The following is an 18177-nucleotide window of genomic DNA, read 5'->3' on the forward strand; positions in this document are numbered from 1 at the left end:
ATGAGGTCATAGGAGAACAGGGTAGCTCCTTAACCTAAGTTCACTTGGGTTCTTTTGATGAGGGAGGCTTTATTCATGGGTGGAATATCATGCAAAGGTGAAGACAAGGACTAGGGAGATATAGCAAGAGCCAGGCGCACCAAAGATTGCCAGCAAACGACAAAAGGCACAAAAGAAAGGGACAGGATAGATTCTCCCTCACCCGATCCACACATTGGTCTTAGATTGAAAAGCCTCTGAAGCTGCAAGGCCACCACTATGTTCACAACTATTGGCAAACTTAGTTATGGGAAAACAATATAACCTTCATGTGTTCTGCTTCTTGTTATGAACAAAGACATTCTTCTCCTACCACAAAAATCATCCGTTTGGGGATGGGGAAGATATTTAGTCTTTTGAGTGTCAAGTGAGCTTAGGCTTGGTAGAGTCATCAGGGTGTGGGGGAACATCCCCGCAGAGTACAAAGCCGCAAGCCCTGGCTACTCTCTAGCATTTGTTCTTTTCTTCCATTTGTTCTTCGCTGAGCAACCCAGGTCCTTTATGGACCACAGGGAACGAGGAAGAGCCATGCAGAATAAGGAGGCAGTTAATCCCATCCACAAGAGAGCCTGGAGGGTGGTGTCCAGCCTCCTGGCTTTAAGACAGACTTCCCCAGAAGTAAGCAATGCTTTTTACTGCTCCAGCATTCCTGCTCCTCCTCTCCTTCCCTCTCCTCCTCCTCACTATAATGTTGCCCACTCCAGGAAGTCCTCCAGAATTTCCTTTATCCAGAACAATGGCTTTCACTCTGGGTTCCAAAGTCCTGCTGGCAAATATTTTCATGTCTATATGTTACAAGCAACAGAACATCTTCAGGAGAAGAAACATTTTAACATTTTACCTTTTGGTACCTAGCAATATTTTCCACAGATTTAAATCAAAGTAAATGCTATTCAGTGAAATAATCATTGGCCCTTAAAGCATGTCATATCAACTTATTTCAAAAGAGATCGTTTAGAAACTTCTTTTAGGTATCTAGATAATCATAACATTTGAAAAATTTCTACCAGAATATGTGCTTATTAAATTACCATTATAATAATATCTTTCTGGATTGCTTGGATATAGTGCTTTGATATTTTATGTTTATTATTTGCTATGACTTTTTCTCTATTCAAATAAATATTTACTTTTAATAAAAACATGTATAATGGCAGAGCTTCAGGCCTAACTTGTCTGTTGGGAATAAGGTGGTATGGCTCATTGATGATCCTCTAGTTGGCCGAAATTGCATAATATCCTGTCTTCCCAACAGTCTCCACGATGCTTATAGATCAAGAAAGAAACTATAAACAAACAAACAAACAACAAAAAAAAACATACCTGGGTCAAATTGAACCAGCTTGGATGGAGCGATGGTAAAATCTTTTCCAACTACAGCTGACACTTGGTTGACCTTAGTGGGGAGAAAAAAAAAAGTCATTTAAAAACAAAAGTAAATACTCTACACCAGAGAATCAGGTAAGAATTTTAAATTTATAATAAACTGTTTTGGATCCATGCTACATGGCATGCTTTTTTTTCCCCCTTAAGTTAACTGATTGTTTCTGCTTTTAAAAGCATTCAATTATTGAAAAAAAAATAGAATAAAGTTTAAAACCCTGTTGTACTCTTTGTTATGAGCATCATTTTATTCCATTACCTCTCTTGGTTTAAAAGGGAGAAGAAAGGGGGGATGGGACAAGGAGAAGCAGGCAGTGGCTGGTGCACTGTCAGCTCCAAGGCATGGAAATCCCTCAGGCCAGATGAACTGCACACGTCCTGACCATCGTTGTCCTGCCTTCATGACACCATCGCTCTGCACCAACACGAATGAGAGCTTTGCGGGGCTGACAGACCTGGTAAGCAGCTACGCACAGGCAATCCACACACAGGACCCACAGGCTTAGAGGCCTTGTCATGAAAGCTGTAAAAAGGGAAAACCACCCTGGTCTAACTGGACTACAGACTGTCCTGCTGCACCCTGGTTCTGAAGACATGGTCTTAGGCCCCCGAAGGGGAGCCTACATGTCTGCTAAAGAAATGTCTGTGGTGAGTCTGAAAACGGCCATTGAGTGAGACCCTGGGCAAACCATCACGAGGGATTGTTAATCTTGCACATTTTTGAGATGTTGAAGATGGTCAAGGCAGTGAAAGGAACGGAGCGAGAGCGCACAACCCGAAGCACTAAAATGTCTGTCCATTCCTGCAGACCCTACAATGTCTCCGTTTCCAACCAAGACGCTAATAGGTTAATCGTTCTGTCTAGAAACATCTTGCTGAAGAATGGATTACCTCCTAGGCTTCCATTTGCTCTTTGTCTTCAATGCCAAGGCTCCCCCTGAACCAGCTTTTGCCGGGAAAAAGGCAGCCCATTGTACACCTGCATCCACCATATGCTGGAAGCTACATTTGTCTGCATGGTTCTCGCACATGCAATTACCTAGTATTTACCACCACCGAGTTTACAGAATCCTAGGTGGAAAAAGCATGTCTGAGGCAAAGTGTTTGGAAAGGCAGGTTGGGCAAAGGGACACAATTCAGTGAAGGCAAACAGCACAGGCTACGTCTTCCCTCTCTTCTCAGTCAGGTAGCCCGTAAGATCTTCAGGTTACACTATATGGAGCACTCTCCAAAACCTCATGAGGGCCTGCACCCTTAGCTGTCATGTTCATACAGCTTACATAGACTAAAGCACCATGTAGGCTCTTTTACATGTTGTGGTGAGTGGTAACATAGACCTAAATGCTGCATGAAAATATATAGCACTTTCTGTGAAGGACCAGGGGTTTAAAAAAAAAAAAAAAGTCAATTCTCATTTTTCTCATAACCCTTCCCTGGAACTGTGGGAAATGCCAAGTTTCCCACTCTGATGATGAATCCCCTGCAGGTCCTGGAGACAGACCTGTACTGACTAGAAAGATAACTGGTGAGTCTGGATGTGGTCAGGTGCTGGTCCACGGTGTTCTGAGGTGTTTTAACTCATCATAACTGTGACCAGCAGAGATGCCACCTTGCTCAGAGGCTCAGCTCCTCAGACTGAGCAGGGGTCTCTCTCGTTCCCCACTGAAGCACATAAACCAGCTCTGTAAGCCCACTTTCTGCACGGGCTGTGGTTACAGTGACTTCCAAAACCCCCTCAACTCTATAAGCCTCAGGTTGTGCTCCAGCCTACAGAAAGGACAGCAAATCTGGCCAAAGTGACAATGTGGGGACCTTACACTTCAGTACCCTCCTATTTCTGCACAACGAGGGTACTTCTCCAGGTAGGCTTATGGTCTCCTGCTTTACCTTACCCACTGGGACATGAAAAGGGATCCTGTTCTTGCACAGCTGGTGACTGGCGTTTGCTGTGGGCATCTCATAGGAGCTGTATACACCTTTCAAGGTGCAGTTTAATACAAAGTCACAAAGTTAGATACATCTTTCTGTGAAATCAAACTTGAAAGCTAAAGAAAGTGTAGAAGTAGCCAGATTTCAAACCAACAGTGGATTTTAAAAACTGTCTAGGAATCACTGAAAGTCCGAGCGACAAAGATTTTTGTGTACTTGGACTCTCCGGCATATAATGACCACCACCACCCGCCACCCCAGACCCCCGCCACACACACACACACACACACACACACACACACACACACACACACTGCAGTTTTCAGTTTCCTTGGCCATTCTGAATTTTTCTTAAAAAAAAAAATCAAAGGCACTAACCACTAACTTTAAGTTCTATTTTGACAATTTGAATTTTATAATTGTTACCTCTATGCCCACAAAGGCTGAATCGATGGAATATCCCCTTCTCGTAACTTCCAAGGGTAATAAGCCTATGTTCTCACAGACTTCATATTCAGTCTGAGACCATTCAATATAAGACCACTTCAGCTCCAAGCTATACATGAAAAAAAGGAGAAAGGTGATCAAAAGGTACCCATAAGAATGTCCCTCAGCATGGTCAGCTAGATGGGAGACTGAGCACTGAATTCCATCAAGGCAGCGAAGGCGTTTGATTAACCCATGCCGGTGTCAGAAATCCCTCATGCTTATTTGGAAAATTTGTTCATGATGCATTTTTGCATTTCCTTAGTTGCTCATCATAATGACCTTGTGAGGGAACAGAGAAAGTGTTAAAATTCTATTTTGTACATGAAAGAAGATTAAAAGGACTGCAAAAGTCCCATGGTTGTTGGTGACGAGGTAGACGTTCAAATGGGAAAGAAACTAGCAGGCATGAAGTTCAAGAGCCCATTCATTTTAGGAAGATCTCCGAACTTGGCTCCGCTTTAATGAAAAGTTATCCCCGGATGTGCTTAGGGATTACAGTGTCTGTGTGCTCTGTACCTAACACCCAACCCTCCTTCTGTGCAACGAAAGAGATACAATAGTGTGTGTAGCTTGGGTGCAACTGCAGTCATGTCTCAGTGTCCATGGGAGAGCAGGTCCACGACCCACTGCTGATGCTGACATGTGTCAATACTCCACTCCCACGCAGCCTGCACATATCCTTCTGTATGCCTTGCTTTGTCTTCAAATGACTTACAATACCAAATACAGCCTAAATAGCTGACTTACTATATTGTCTAGAGACTGATGACAAGGAAGGTTTGTGCCTGTTCGATATGATATAATTCTTTAATAAATAATTTTGAATTATAATTGGCTGCATCTGCAAGGTAGGATGCAGAATATACAGCTGAATATTATTCATGAATAGCTCTGCTACATCATGAGTAAATCTGACATTTGATGGAAATTGTCGTATTTAATGGCTGTCATCTAAAGAGCTTTAAAAGGGGAAAAAAAGACTAAGGTCAGAAAGGTTCAACAACTGTTTTATCATTCTTGCAGGGGTCACAGGTCACTATCACATCATTCAAAGTTCACCAACAAAATAAATCCACTTGTACTGATTCATCTAAGGATGCTGGTGCGGGGGAGGAGTGACACAGCAGCATAGACTTACTACAGGGGCTCGTGATAAAATATGCGTGCTGTACAGATGTGTATTTATTCAATACTTATGGAGCATTGTTACTGCATGCTGGATAACATAAAGATGACTTGAAAAACTTGTTATAATAGAAATATTGGTTCACTCACTAATATTTGATGCAATAGAATTTAAGTCTAACATAAAATAGAACTAGGCTTAAAGTATAATAAAATAATACTTAATAAGGTCAAACCAATGGCAATAAAATGATAAGCTGCAAAGAATTCCTAAAGAATCCAGGTAAAAAGCAAAAAATTAAAAATTAAAAAAAGAAAAACAGATTCAGGGAGAAGCCAGCAAAATAAATGGGAAACCAATATGTGTGAACAAATTTGAGCTAAGTCTCCTAAGAATCAAGTGGGCGCCAAAGCTGAATTCCACCCATTGTCGATACTGAGCATTGTAAGCACCAATCAGAACCACTGCACACACCCACATAATCTTAAGGCCTAACACTCAGTGCAATCTGGTTGCTGATCTAGATAAAGAAGGGGACAATTTAGAGGCCCATTCACTCCAAAGCACAAAGGGTCTCAGTGTTGGGAGTGTGCATGTGTATTTTCTGGACACACCATCTGAATTATCACGCCTGTAGGTTAAGACTGTCTCCAAACAATGTCCTATTTTTATTTTCCTTAAAACTATAATCTGTTAAAAAGACATGAAACTTAACCCAGGCTGTAGATTTTCCAAGAAAAAAAAATGTTTTTAAAGAAACCCTCCTATACCCACAGGATATATACAATATGTTCTGAATGTAAAGTTTTTTTGCAGTGATTTATTAGTAAAGCTACTTCTATGATTAAACTTTGTGAAAATACCTAAGGGAGAGAGACAAAGAGAGAAAGAGAGTAAGAGACAGAGACAGAGAAACAGTGTAGCCAAACAGGTTGGAATTCTCCCTGTAAGAATTGCCATGACTGTAGTTTCAAATTTCAGATGTTGGAGCCTGTAAGATCAGTCTGGAAGTTCTGTGTGAAGATAAGGTTGGATTGACTTCTTCTCATCTAAGGGACCCTCTTCTTACCACAAGTAGAGTACATTCTATGGGCAGAAATGATGATTAACAACGTACCACGAATTAAACGCACGTGGTAAACTGTTCAAGCTGATGGGCAGGAGCCCCTAGGCTAGGGCCTCTCCACCCCACGCTGTGGCTGTCAGAATCAAGGACTCTTTGCTGTGGGGTGGCAGCCTGGACTCTGAAAGGCACAGCAGCACCTTCCGTCCCTCTCCAGTGGATATAGCTTTGTACTTTACCCGGCTCACAACCATCAAAACTCTGTCCAGACTTTGTGGCTGACCCCTGAGGGGAAAGACGCCTTCAGCTGAGAGCTTCCAGGCTAGAGACGTGCAGCACAGCAGAGGTGTGGATTCTACGTGAAAGCTGAATGTTGGTCTCCAACGACCAGTTCTGGGAACAGAAGGCACTGAAGCAGGATTACATGCCTTGAGGCTTCTGGACACACTGCCACTCAGTAACTCAAACAGTCAGACACAAGAAAAGGTGTTTGGACACGCCATTTGACATCACAGAATCTTTGCTGAGGTTTAACTTTCTTCAGCTGCCTTATCCCGATTTGTGTTTTCATGCAGAGTACACTATATTTTTCTGTAGTGAGCATGCTCCTCGGGAGCAGCCTTTGCCTCCCCATGTATGACAACTCACTTTGCAGAGTGTGGAACACATAGCTCATCACAGAGTACTCCACAGCTGTCTGTTCATTGTACTGTTTCCCGAGCTGAACTGACAGCCAGAAATGTCCTTTCCCAGAATCATTAGCATCCTTCATACACCTTGAAAATAATTCTAGGCCAGAAAATGCTCACATGTTCCTTAGAACCCTGACTTACTCTGTACCTCATGACCAGTATTCTGACCCCATTAGAGAGAAAGATGGAGGTCAGCGTGATTGTGTTGTTTCTTAGCTGGGCACGTATGTTATTCTCTGAGGCAGACTGCAGTTCTCAACGCTGGGCATATGTGGAGACAGCGTTGTCTCAAGCAGCGTGGTCCAGGCATTTGGTGGATAGAGCCTAGGGATGCTGCTTAGCAGCCATGGACAGGATGGTGGTCTCTGAACAAGAATTGTGTTTCCCTACACGCCGACAGGGTCCACACTGAGAGAGCCTGTCCTACAACGAAAAAAAAAAATCTGTGCTTTTGGCATTTTATTTTGTAGCTATTTGATTCATATACACGAAGGAGCAACAAACCGAATGAAACCCTCGGGGTTACATCAGTTTGGGATCTGGGACATGAATCTAGGTCAATAAGTGCACGTTAGCCTCTCCTTGCCTCAGTTTCCTCTCTTCTCAAAGCATACTAAACACAAGTCATACTTCAAAGGAGTTAAATGAACATCCTCGAGAGCTCATTAAGTATGGCGAGCTTCTCAGTAAAAGGTTTCATAGAAGCTAAAATCGTGATTAGGTCATTCTTCCTATAACTAGATAGTCACTTATAATCAAGTAGCATCTGAGTTTGGAAAACTGAAATGCTGAAACATATTTTTCTAAGCATTCTGTCTAAGCTCTATCAATTCAGAGACGAAGCCATTAAGCCCTGACAACCTCATACTTTGAACACCTGTGCTTCCCGGTCTCCATTTCTCTTGATGGTGGGGAGTGGTTAGCCAAGAGGCAGTAGAGTGAGAGGAGAAAACAAGCACTTTGGAGTCAAACACACTTGCAACCGCTCATTAGTGTGGGGGTGCGGTCAGTTCCTCCGTCTCTCTAGGCTTCAGTTTTCATTATCGTAAAATGAGGGGAATTACAGTCATGTCACATCATTAAAATTAAAATTAGTTAATGTGTGCAAAGCACCTGTACACAGTGGGTGCTTAATAAGTGCCATTTTCTTTTCCTTCCTCTGTGCTTTCCTTAGCTCGAGACTGGGGCTAAACATGTTAACTCTGGACTGCAGACGCTGTGCAGGCACTAGCGAGCAAACAGCTTCAACCTCTCCCCCTGCAAGGTGTTTCATAAAAGCGGTGCAAATGTTTTAAAGTTTGCCTGATAGAAATTCCTTTCCTTTTACATTTCTTTTGACTTTTCTCTTTCGAGGCCAGGACTGAGTAATAGAACAGCTGGGTGCAGTTGCCAGAGAGGAGAGGAATCAGTGAGGAGAGAAACCATCACATGAGAAGGGCCATGGGGACCAGCTTCTGTTTTGAAGTTAATTCTTCACCTTCCTTCCTCCCTTCCTTCCTTCCTCCATCCCTCTCTCCCTTCCTTCTCTCTTTCTTGCTTTCTGTCTTTCTTTCTTCCTTTCTGTCTCTCTGTCTGTCTGTCTGTTTCGTGTGTGTGTGCATAATAAAGAGGTCCACATGGAGCATGTACTAAGAAAACGACATTGGTGCACATTGGCTTTGTTCTTTGGCCTACACTATATTTTTAATGAGTGCCATGAGCCCTGTGTACCGTGCTTAGATTCTGTAGATCATGTGGGGAGTCAGCTTGAGCCAGAAAACAGAGCAAGCTTGTGAACAAGTCAAGTCATGGCCAGAGCCAGGAAGAGATATGCTCTCTGAGACCTGGAGGTCAGGGTTCACCTTCAGCTTCAACTCTTCCACTACCTCAGAGATAATTACTTCAGTGCCTTGAGTCTAATTTCCTTATTTTCTTTGGAGGATTGTGTTTTAAGCACCTAACGCACTGCCTAGAATTTAGACACTTAGCCAAATCTAAACTTTGAGTCAAACATCCATGGATTTTGGTGGTATAAAGTAGCTTTATGGCAGCATTCCCAAATGCATTCCATGACTAACTGTTGCCTTCACTAACCTTGATGGGGGAAGGGAGGGGAGGATAGGTGGCTCTGTAGCCTGTTAAGGTGAAGTGAGTCGCACAATGCACCCTCTCTCATAGATTCTAATAACATGATCAGCTTGATGAAATCTGATGTGATATAATTAAACACACTCACCAATTAGCCAGCTGCTGGTAACTGGACTGATATTGCCCAGACCAAACTTTCCTATGTTCGATGAACTAAAGCATCTATTGATCCCTCAGAACTAATAATGCACAGAAAGTATAATAGCAAAACAGTGTTTAGCTTATTGAGAATAACCATGAGCACTGTTTGCTGTGCGCATCACTCTAAAATCAATATCCAATCAGAGATAGACTCTAACCCACCAAATAGTTCAGGATACTTCTTCAGTCAATTGAATTAACAAAAATACTCAAGGAAATGAACACTAGTAGTAAGGACCGCAAGATGTGTTTGCTAAGAACTTACAAGATTCTTTCATATGTTTGGCCTCACTTGTTTAACTAAGTTAATGGTGCTATTTCCCCATTATACAGATCAGGAAGCTATTGTGAACCATCACTAAATGGTGGAACCAAAGTGCAGGCCTGTTTCACTACATGTCCAAAGGATAATTATCTATACTACAATCCCCAGGGCTTTAAAGATGGAGATCATACTACTGTTGACAGTCGATTTTTCACATTTTCACAAAAATCCAGGTAAACCTTAAGGTTCTTGATGGATGAGTGTTCCTCTTCCTTGCATCTTGGATGGCCAATACCTACAGGGAAAGAAGGGCTGAGCCAGCATTAAGGAAGGGCAGGGGGACAGAGCAGGGTGGCAGGCCGCATGGACTAATGAGGGCTGAACTCAGCGACCACACTAACCAGCTTTACAAGTGGGAAGTCTCTGCTAGCTCTGTGCCTCTGTTTCCTTGCCTGCAAATTGTAGATTATGATGGTACCCAACCTTACAGGATTTTGGAGATTAAACGAATAACATCAAATAGAGCTCAAAATGATAAGATTCCAAATGCCTATGAGCCGTATTGTCTGTGTTAGTAGGCTCTTGCTGGTTGCTTTGTAAAGACAAACCACTATTTAGACTTTTGTTTCTGTTTTTAAAAAGTCTGTCCCTGTCTCTGCTTCTCTCTCTCTCTCTCTCTCCCTTTCTCTGTCTTCCCTCCCTCTCTCTCTCTGTCTCCCTCTCTCTTTCTCTCTCTCTCTCTCTGTGTGTAGAAGACAAAAGACAATTGTTGAGAGTTGGATCTGGAGAATAAGCTCAGGTGATCAGGCTTGAACACACACCTCCCTTTTGTTTGTTATCAGAAAAAATGTGTGCTTAGTTTCAGAAAACAAACATCTACTTGGTCATAACTAACTATTCCACTCAAATGCTGAATAATACCTACTTCCCCGGCCAATCAAAAGAAAATAGCACAAAGGATGCTGGGACCAAATATGAGTTATCTTTGTATTAGCAGTCTGCAGGCATTTTTCTTCATGGGTTCTAGCCATTTGGAGGTGAGAGGAACATCTCCAGCATGAGCCTGTGGAAAGCGATCCATGCACAAGCAAGCAAGCTGACCTAAAAGAGCCTCCACGGAAGTGATAACTGCTGTGACTTGCATAAGTAACTTCTATGGTTACCGACAAACATAAAGCATCTTCATGAAGTCTTTTCGTTGCTCCTGTCAATAAGGCATGAAAAGGGTACTGTGAGAGGAAACCCAGTGCTACTGCTGGTGGGAAATTCTGTCTTCATGCCGTGCTGACATCTGGAGGACCAAAGGCTCACACTAGCTCAGGGGCAAGGCTGATCAAAATATGCATCTCAAGAGAAAAAAAAAAAAAATAGTTGAGTGAACACAGTTCATTAATATCTTTAGAAAGTAAGGTTAAAACCTTTTCTTGAAAATAAAGATATTTGTTTGAAAAGCAAGTGATTCTTTAAACTGTAACCCCACTTTGCTTGAGGAAACTGATTCCTCAAAACTGATTCGTTTTGGTTTATAATCTCAGGATTTTAAGTGCAGGGACCTGGTCTTCCATTTTCGGACCTGGTCCCTACCTCCCAGGACCGGGGAGCCTGAGACGGAGTGCCAGTTTTTGCTAACAACGACTCTAGCGACCTCTGCTGGTGAACGGTGAAACTGCACTACAGGATGAGGGAAAAACAAACCAAACCACCAAAACAGTACAAAACAGAACATTTTCTCATCATGTTTCTCTCCTGTCCACATTTCATACTAGAGAAAGCACAGTAGGGCTATGGTCATTTATGCTATCTTATATGTCTCTGATACGGTGAACACAAATTTAGAACAAATTAACTTTCCTCTGAGCCGTCTGGAAAAGGCAGTAAATAAAGAAAACTAATGCACCACAAGAAATGGACGAATGGACCTTCATCATGACCATCTGTCAGCCAGTAAATTATTCAAGGTCTATATGCAAGGAGCATCTGGAAAGGAGGCACAGCCACTGAAATTACCCTGCTCTGTTAATCTTGTTAATACCACGGATTTGTTCCTGCTCTGGCGACTATTCTACATCCCCATATATTCACACTTCTAAACATCGCTCAAAATGCTCTCAAGTCTATTTTTCTTTATACTCTCTTCAGCTTGCCTATAAGGCTTGCTGACTCGCAGAGGCACTAATGTGCTCTCTTTCCTTCTTTTCTGTAGGAGAGAATGTATTTGACTGTTCCTTCCTATTCACCCCACGCTGGCTCACGCCACAGTTCAGGAGCCAGCGGTGACTAACGCAGTCCTAGAGTGACCTCTGGCTGCAGGATGAACACATGTGCTCCGAGCTCAAACAGCAGCTTCCCAGCGTGTGGAAGCATGCCTGTATAATCTGGAAACCACTGGCTTTTCCATCATCTAGAAATAATATAACAGAAATCCCTTCTCCAAAATAAATTGTATGAGCATATGAAATACTCTTGTCAGTTTATGTCTGGTGTGGAAAAGATTATTTCACTTTCTTAATCAGATACATTTTAAACATGATGTGTAGAACCAATGAATAATCGAAAGTTACCTTTGAGGAGAGGCAGTGTTCCCTGTGGGGTCCATGATCTGAAATTTCAGGATATCCGAATTCACTTGCAAAGATGGATTTATGATGTAAAGGATGGTCTTACGGCTCAAGTCCTTCTGGCTAAACCGCTCATGGATAAATTCACCTACAGGCAAGGAATAAACGAATCCCACAAGTAATCTAATCAAACACCACTTAAGAGCTGATAACACCATACAGCTGTTCTGTTTGAAGCACAGGCTTACGGAACAGTGCTGAGCCGGGGATGGGGTTCAGGCGCTAGGGTGGTTGCCTAGCATCATGGAGCACACCCAAAAGCCCGCGTGGTGTCAAACATCAGTAATCCTCACTCTTGGGGCATAGAGGGAGAATGATTGGAAGCTCCAGGCCACAATCAACTACATATCAAGTTTGCGGCCAGCCTGGGCTACACAAGACCTTGCTTCAAGACAAAACAACTGAAGTCTATTTTTGATGAGAATTAACATTATTGTAGCTAGGTTCAATTTCAAATGCAATGGATTCATCTTTAAATCTGCTTTGCTTCTCGGATATTTGCCTTGCCGTACTCAACTAAAGAGAAAGGAAAGAGGGAATTAATAAAACTCATCCCCTCTGCCACCCTGCTTAATGAAGTATTGTGATCGCTGCCTTCCTGAGGCAGAAATAATACATAATCTAACAGATCCATTAAACAAAACCCAGATTTTTAAAAAAGAATCTGCTATCATATAGGATGCATATTAGAAGAAAGAAATTAGTCTGAACTATCAACCTGACCCTGGTGCTGTGTTCTGAATACTACACAACCTGAAAAACAAAATAAAACAACAAAATGGTGAAGAGTTAAGCTGCTGTGCATCAGGAGTTGCTTGTTCTTATGAAGCTGAGTTTAGAAGATGCAGCTTCAAACTCCCATTAGCAACAGTATTGATTTATAAACTGAGTCTATCAGCAAGCCCTGAGGAGCACTCATCAAATGGGCCTACACTTAACTGAGTTACTCTCTAGCCACGCCAGCCACTAGTAGTTTAAAATGAGAGGAATTACAAGGATTAAGACGGAAGGTACCTGTTGTTGTGTTCTCTAGATGGCCGTGCAATGGGCCTCGTAAAATCTTGAAAATGATCTGGCCATCCTCCGTGTCGGGGTCCGATGCCTTTAGTACACGGGAAGTGATATAAATCCCGTAGCGGCCACTTTTCAAGAGCCCCACTTGGGAAGGGGAGTGCAGGTGAGTGATCTGAGGTGCCTCTTTGTCCAGCTGGTCCACCTGAATCATCGAAGAAACATTACTCAAGGACTTCTTTCCCCATGCTACACGGGGTTCTCGTGTTTCAACAATGGCGAACCCCTCGATTCACAGGTTGCTTGGAGTCCTTATCTGTTGATTTCTGCTGAAGCCTGTCTTGCTCACCCTACCCTAACAAATACAGAGACTAGGGCAGACGCTTACTTTCCATCTTAACCCTTCACCCTGCTTTATGGTTTGTTTCATGTCTGATTTTCCTTACCATATTAGCTTTATGAAGGGAAATACTGTATCTTCCCTCCCCAGGGCCCATTCTTGCACCTGGCACCATGCCTGAACCATAGCAGAAGCATGAGGAATATGCTTAAACTGACCTAAGAATCACACGGCGAATTTACCGTCAGCAACTCAGAAAGGTGTGCTGTGTTTAAGAACTATGCAAACAGAATCCTAGGTATCCACAAACTCCAAGGACCTTTTCCACATGCCTTTGTCCAAATGCCAAAGGTGTTCAATAGAAAATGTGAAATGGTTTACTCGAAGAATCCTGAAAGTGGTTATCTTTAGACTCTGTGTTGTTCAACTAGGTCCGAAGACCATGGGACTCAGTAGGTAGACTAGATATTTTAAGGGTGGTGGTGGACAGCTAAGGCTGTGGCGGGGGTAGAATTCCCTGGGGCAAGCTGACTAGTCAGATTAGTGGAATCAGCAAGCTCCATGTTCAAGAAGAGAAATAGTGCCTTTGTAAAACAGACAGTGATCAAGGAAGACACAGCGTCAGCCTCCAGCCACCAAATGGACATACATGCACACAAGAGCACACGAACATGCTTCCACATCTGTAAGCATGCATGCATACACACCATACACATACAAAAAGTATGTTTATGCTTTCTGGATTTGTTCTAGCTGATTATAAAAATATTTTAATGGATGTGGATCTGAAAATTGCATGCTGGGACTTTCAGCACTTCAAAGCTTTGCAGAACATGGATGTAAATTTCCTGATGATCTTCTAGGAAGAGAAGCTCCCACAGCCGTGGTGGCACGGAAGAGGAAAAATAAAAATACACTAAGCCATGTCGGTATCCTTCCAAACACAAGATGCCTGAATGTAGAGCAATGTTTTTGGTTTCGGTGTTATATTTTTCTTATATGCCCCAGTGTTACAAAAGTAATACAGATTTGCTGTGGTCAATGTTTTAAAGATGTATCACCTTAAAAACTTTAGTCACTTTGGTCCTCTCTTGTGCCTCAGCCCATACTGGTGTGCTCAGATATATTAAACATTTTGCTTCTTCGAAAGCAGATCTTTGATTTAGTATATCAGAAAGTTTTTTAAAATATTACAGGGGAAAGCATTTTATTTTTAAGGAAGGCTCTGTCTATTTTCCAATAACTGGAGCTGGATTTAGTGAAAATCCTCCTAGACATGTCAGTCCCATAGAGAGTGAGGGCAGGTCCTTTTGTCTCTACCCAAGACTTGTCCCCTCCACAGAAGAACTACAGATGGGGGCGGTCTTGGGGGAGGGGGTGATTCCCCACAGAATGAAAGTCCTGTGTGCCTGCTGGTATCAGTCAAGCACAGCTTTTGCTTGTTTGTTTGTTTGTTTTTAGTTCTTCAGTTCAGCAGCTTTGCCCTCAGTTACTAATGGTCACTCTATAACTTGTTGTCCATGCTGGAGTCACTTATCTGGGTCAGTATATCACTGACTGATGGCAGTCAATAAATACTGTATTGTCTTAAAAACAAACAAACAAACAAACAACAAAAACCCAGCTCTTGGAAGCAGGACATTAGGGGCGCCTTCTCTCCGACATCTGGCAGGGCCAGTTGCTTTATAAAACACTGCTTGACCCTTTGCTCTTAAGGGAGCAAGGGGTCAAGGAAATTTGATGGACAAAAAAAACTTAGGCTTGTAAGTGTCTAACATGATCTTTGTTTCTTTGTTTGTTTTTGAAACAGACATCTTGCATTGGTGATGAAAGCCAAGCTTTACCACACCCAGAAGACAGCTTCCCCAGAGACGGAGAGAGAACAGACTCTTAGAATGGCTTTGTTCTTAGAAGAGCACCGTGGTCGAGAGATCTGGGTTAGTTCTAGCGCTGTCTCTCTACTCTACCCCAATTTCCATATCTGTAGCACAGGAAGCAGCTGTGTCTGCATGTAGAATTTATAACTCTTAGAAACTTGTAGGAAACATATCCAGAGAAACATTGTTTGTTTTGTTTTGTTTTGTTTTGAGTAGACACTGCGGAGACTATGTCAGTACACCAACACTGTCTCCCCAGGTATCTGAAGCTCATTTAATTTTCTCAGCCTTCGTGGTGCCAAAAACTCATCCACACCCAGAGAACCTGTGTCATGTGTTCTCAGGCCCAGGGCCTGGACGGTCTAGGGAAGAGTATTTCAGCCAATGCTTAGTTCCACAGAGTGGGTAATGGAGACTGCCTTAGCCCCATCCAGTCCATTGCCAGCCTGAAGAGAAAAGGGTTTCCCTCGAAGAAATAACAGCTTTGTCTCTCTGCTCTTTCAGATTCAAGGCCACAGAACCACCTTGCCTGCAAGTTTTAGTCCTCTGGCTTGCTTGTACAATGCATCTTGAGCATATCAGCACCGATAGTAGCATGAGGCAATTTCCAAATCAACTTCTGCCTGTGTGCCTCTTTCTCTTTCACACACGTCTGTCTCTCGCATTCTATTGATCTGTACTGTCCGTCTACAAAGATATATGGCCGCTGTACACAGCATACACAGGTTTTCTGGGGAAGCCTAACAGAGCATAAAGAGCAAGGAGAGAATATTATCTCACTAGTCAGAGATTATCCTGAAGTTAAGACAAAAATGGCATCTTTGTTGCTGTTGGTTGGAGTGTGTGGAACAGGGTGAGCTCTCTCCAAGAGGAGTAGCTTAGGAGTTCTGAGAGCCAGAACATGCTTGATGTGTTTTGACTGAGAGACGCAAAACACTCTGGCCTCCAAGAATTGTTGAGAGTCAACAAACGTGGCAGTATGGAGCCATAGGAAGGACACAGAATTTGGAATCAAACAGACTTGATCTCTCCCATCAAGTCACTTCACTTCTGATATTCAGTTCCTTCGTGTATGAAATGTAGACAATAAAGCTTACCACATAAAATGCTTACGAGAGTCAAGTGAGATTTATGCAGAGAAGCTCTGATCTTTAGATAGCCATTTTTAAAATCGTGGAGCTGTAAAGCACGTAAGAGCCAGGGGGTGGGGAGACTAAAAAAGTCACCTAGGTATGACAGGCCCACATCACTCATGAACGCAGGGCAGCTAGTTATCTGCAGATTGGGCAGCTCTCGTTCTGGTTTCTCCACAAGGCCCCAGCACTGCCCCCTGAAGTCCTATGGTAGTTAATGGTTGCTGGGGGAGGGAGAGAGCATTGCTTTCTTCAGTGGGATCGCTGTTAGTGATTTCCCTGCTCCAGAGAAAAACCTCTTATCGACGCTCATGCGAGCAACACTAATCAGTCTCAGTGGATCACACACACACAAAGACAACATGGAAGCAGGAGGGCGAGTTGTTGTAGAATGGTTTCTGCGGTTAGGGGAGGAGGATGAAAGGGAGAACAGGGAATGCAAATAAGTAAGACACATTATATAGGTGCATGAAACTGCCTAGAAATTAAAGGTGTACAAAAAAGAAACGTTTGTAGCTGCTGTTACTGTTATCAGCATCTTCAGTTCCTGGGTGATGCTGATGCAGCCTTGTGAGGTTTGCACACTTGACCATGTCAGTAGATGACATGCCTGACTAGGCAGAATCCCGATGGCACAACTATAGCTACGAATGTCTAGTATGCACCTTAAGTATTTTTCAGGCGATGGGTGAGTGCCTTGGATACCCAATCTTGTTTAATTGCCACCGCTATTCTGCAGGAATGCTTTCGAAGATTAGGAGGTTTGGTAGTTTGAATGAGAACGGCTCCAATAGGCTCATGTATTTGAATGCTTAGTCCCTAGCTGGTGGACCATTTAGGAAGGACTGGGAAGTTGTGCCCTTGTGGGTTGGAGGTATGGGTCCATGCCAGGCCCAGTAGCTTGGGCTTGTGGGTCAGGATGTAAGCTCTCAGGTGCTGCTCCAGCATCATGCCTGCCAGCTGCCATGCTCCCCACCATGATGGCCATGGACTACCCCACCACCACCAAAACTGTAAGCAAGCCCCCAATCGAACACTTTCTTCTACTAGCTGCCTTGATCATGGTATCTCCATACAGCAATAGAATAGTAAGACAGGAGAGGCTGAAAAGGCCATTTTAGGTTTTATGGATAATGAATGGCAAAACAGAAACTCAAATCTATGTCTGTGACTCTAAGGCCCGTGCTTTTGTTCCTTCCTACCCCTTTCTACCACTTCTTAAGGTCAGCCCCTTGCACAGCCATACAGACAGCTTGGCGTGCTGCAGCCTGCACATGAATGCCAAGAGGATGGCAGTAAGGAAGCACACCTTCCTGCAATGGTTGTCCCCTCATCTCTGGCACAAACTATGTGCCTGCCATACTTGCCTGGATGGTGAAGAAAACAGGCTCCTTTCGAACTTTTCCATCCACAACAAAGCCTTGGTTCTTCCTGTCCGTAGCCAGGAAAGTAAAGCAATCTGCCTGGGAGCTGCCTCCTGAGTGCTGATAGGCCACGCCCCCGCTGTCCACATCTTGCTGGGTGAAATTATGTTGAAGCACTTTCCCCCTCAGGTAGAGGTACCCATGGCGTGGGAGCTGGTTCAGAAGGAAGGTTAGGGTCTCTGGGGGTGTGTCAGGGTCAGTCAGCTGAAGGTGATCAGCAGACAGCAGACCCATGGCCCCTTGGGCCAGCCTCAGCCCTTTGTTCCTGGTCACCACAGGCAAGGCTCTGTCCACAGTCTCCAGTGTGATCTGAAACACACCGTGCTGGGTCTGCAGTCCATTGCTGATGGTATATCTGGCAAAGAGAGGCAAGGCAGCCTTCAGCATGGGCTCTTGTGTCACCATCGACTGGAATGAAACGATAACATACACACCTTTACTAAAGGACATGTCGAATTGAGACTCAAAGGAAAAGGCAAGGGTGGAATTTCAGAAGAACGTCCTTCTGTTAGTAAACCAG

General features: G+C 43.4%; 1 protein-coding gene across 14 annotated transcripts in view; it reads right to left on the reverse strand.

Moving 5' to 3' along the window:
* The window catches only part of Frem1 (FRAS1 related extracellular matrix 1), a 160659-nt gene that overhangs the window by 34985 nt on the left and 107497 nt on the right, over positions 1 to 18177 (reverse strand). For 11 of the 14 annotated variants that reach the window (XR_009585142.1, XR_009585140.1, XR_009585141.1 and 8 more), the window contains 5 exons: positions 17601 to 18012; positions 12887 to 13088; positions 11816 to 11960; positions 3778 to 3907; positions 1363 to 1435 (listed from right to left, as the gene is read on the reverse strand). Coding sequence is in view for 10 of the 14 variants with exons in the window: in XM_060365784.1 (XP_060221767.1) it covers positions 1363 to 1435; positions 3778 to 3907; positions 11816 to 11960; positions 12887 to 13088; positions 17601 to 18012 (962 nt within the window). In the remaining 4 variants the exon portion in view is untranslated. Of the gene's footprint in view, positions 1 to 1362; positions 1436 to 3777; positions 3908 to 3935; positions 10601 to 11815; positions 11961 to 12886; positions 13089 to 17600; positions 18066 to 18177 lie in introns of those variants that run through there. The other 3 variants (XM_060365790.1, XM_060365787.1, XM_060365788.1) reach the window with 3 other exon arrangements.

The sequence above is a fragment of the Meriones unguiculatus genome, chromosome 12 (assembly GCF_030254825.1).
Source record: "Meriones unguiculatus strain TT.TT164.6M chromosome 12, Bangor_MerUng_6.1, whole genome shotgun sequence".
Lineage (NCBI taxonomy): Eukaryota > Metazoa > Chordata > Mammalia > Rodentia > Muridae > Meriones > Meriones unguiculatus.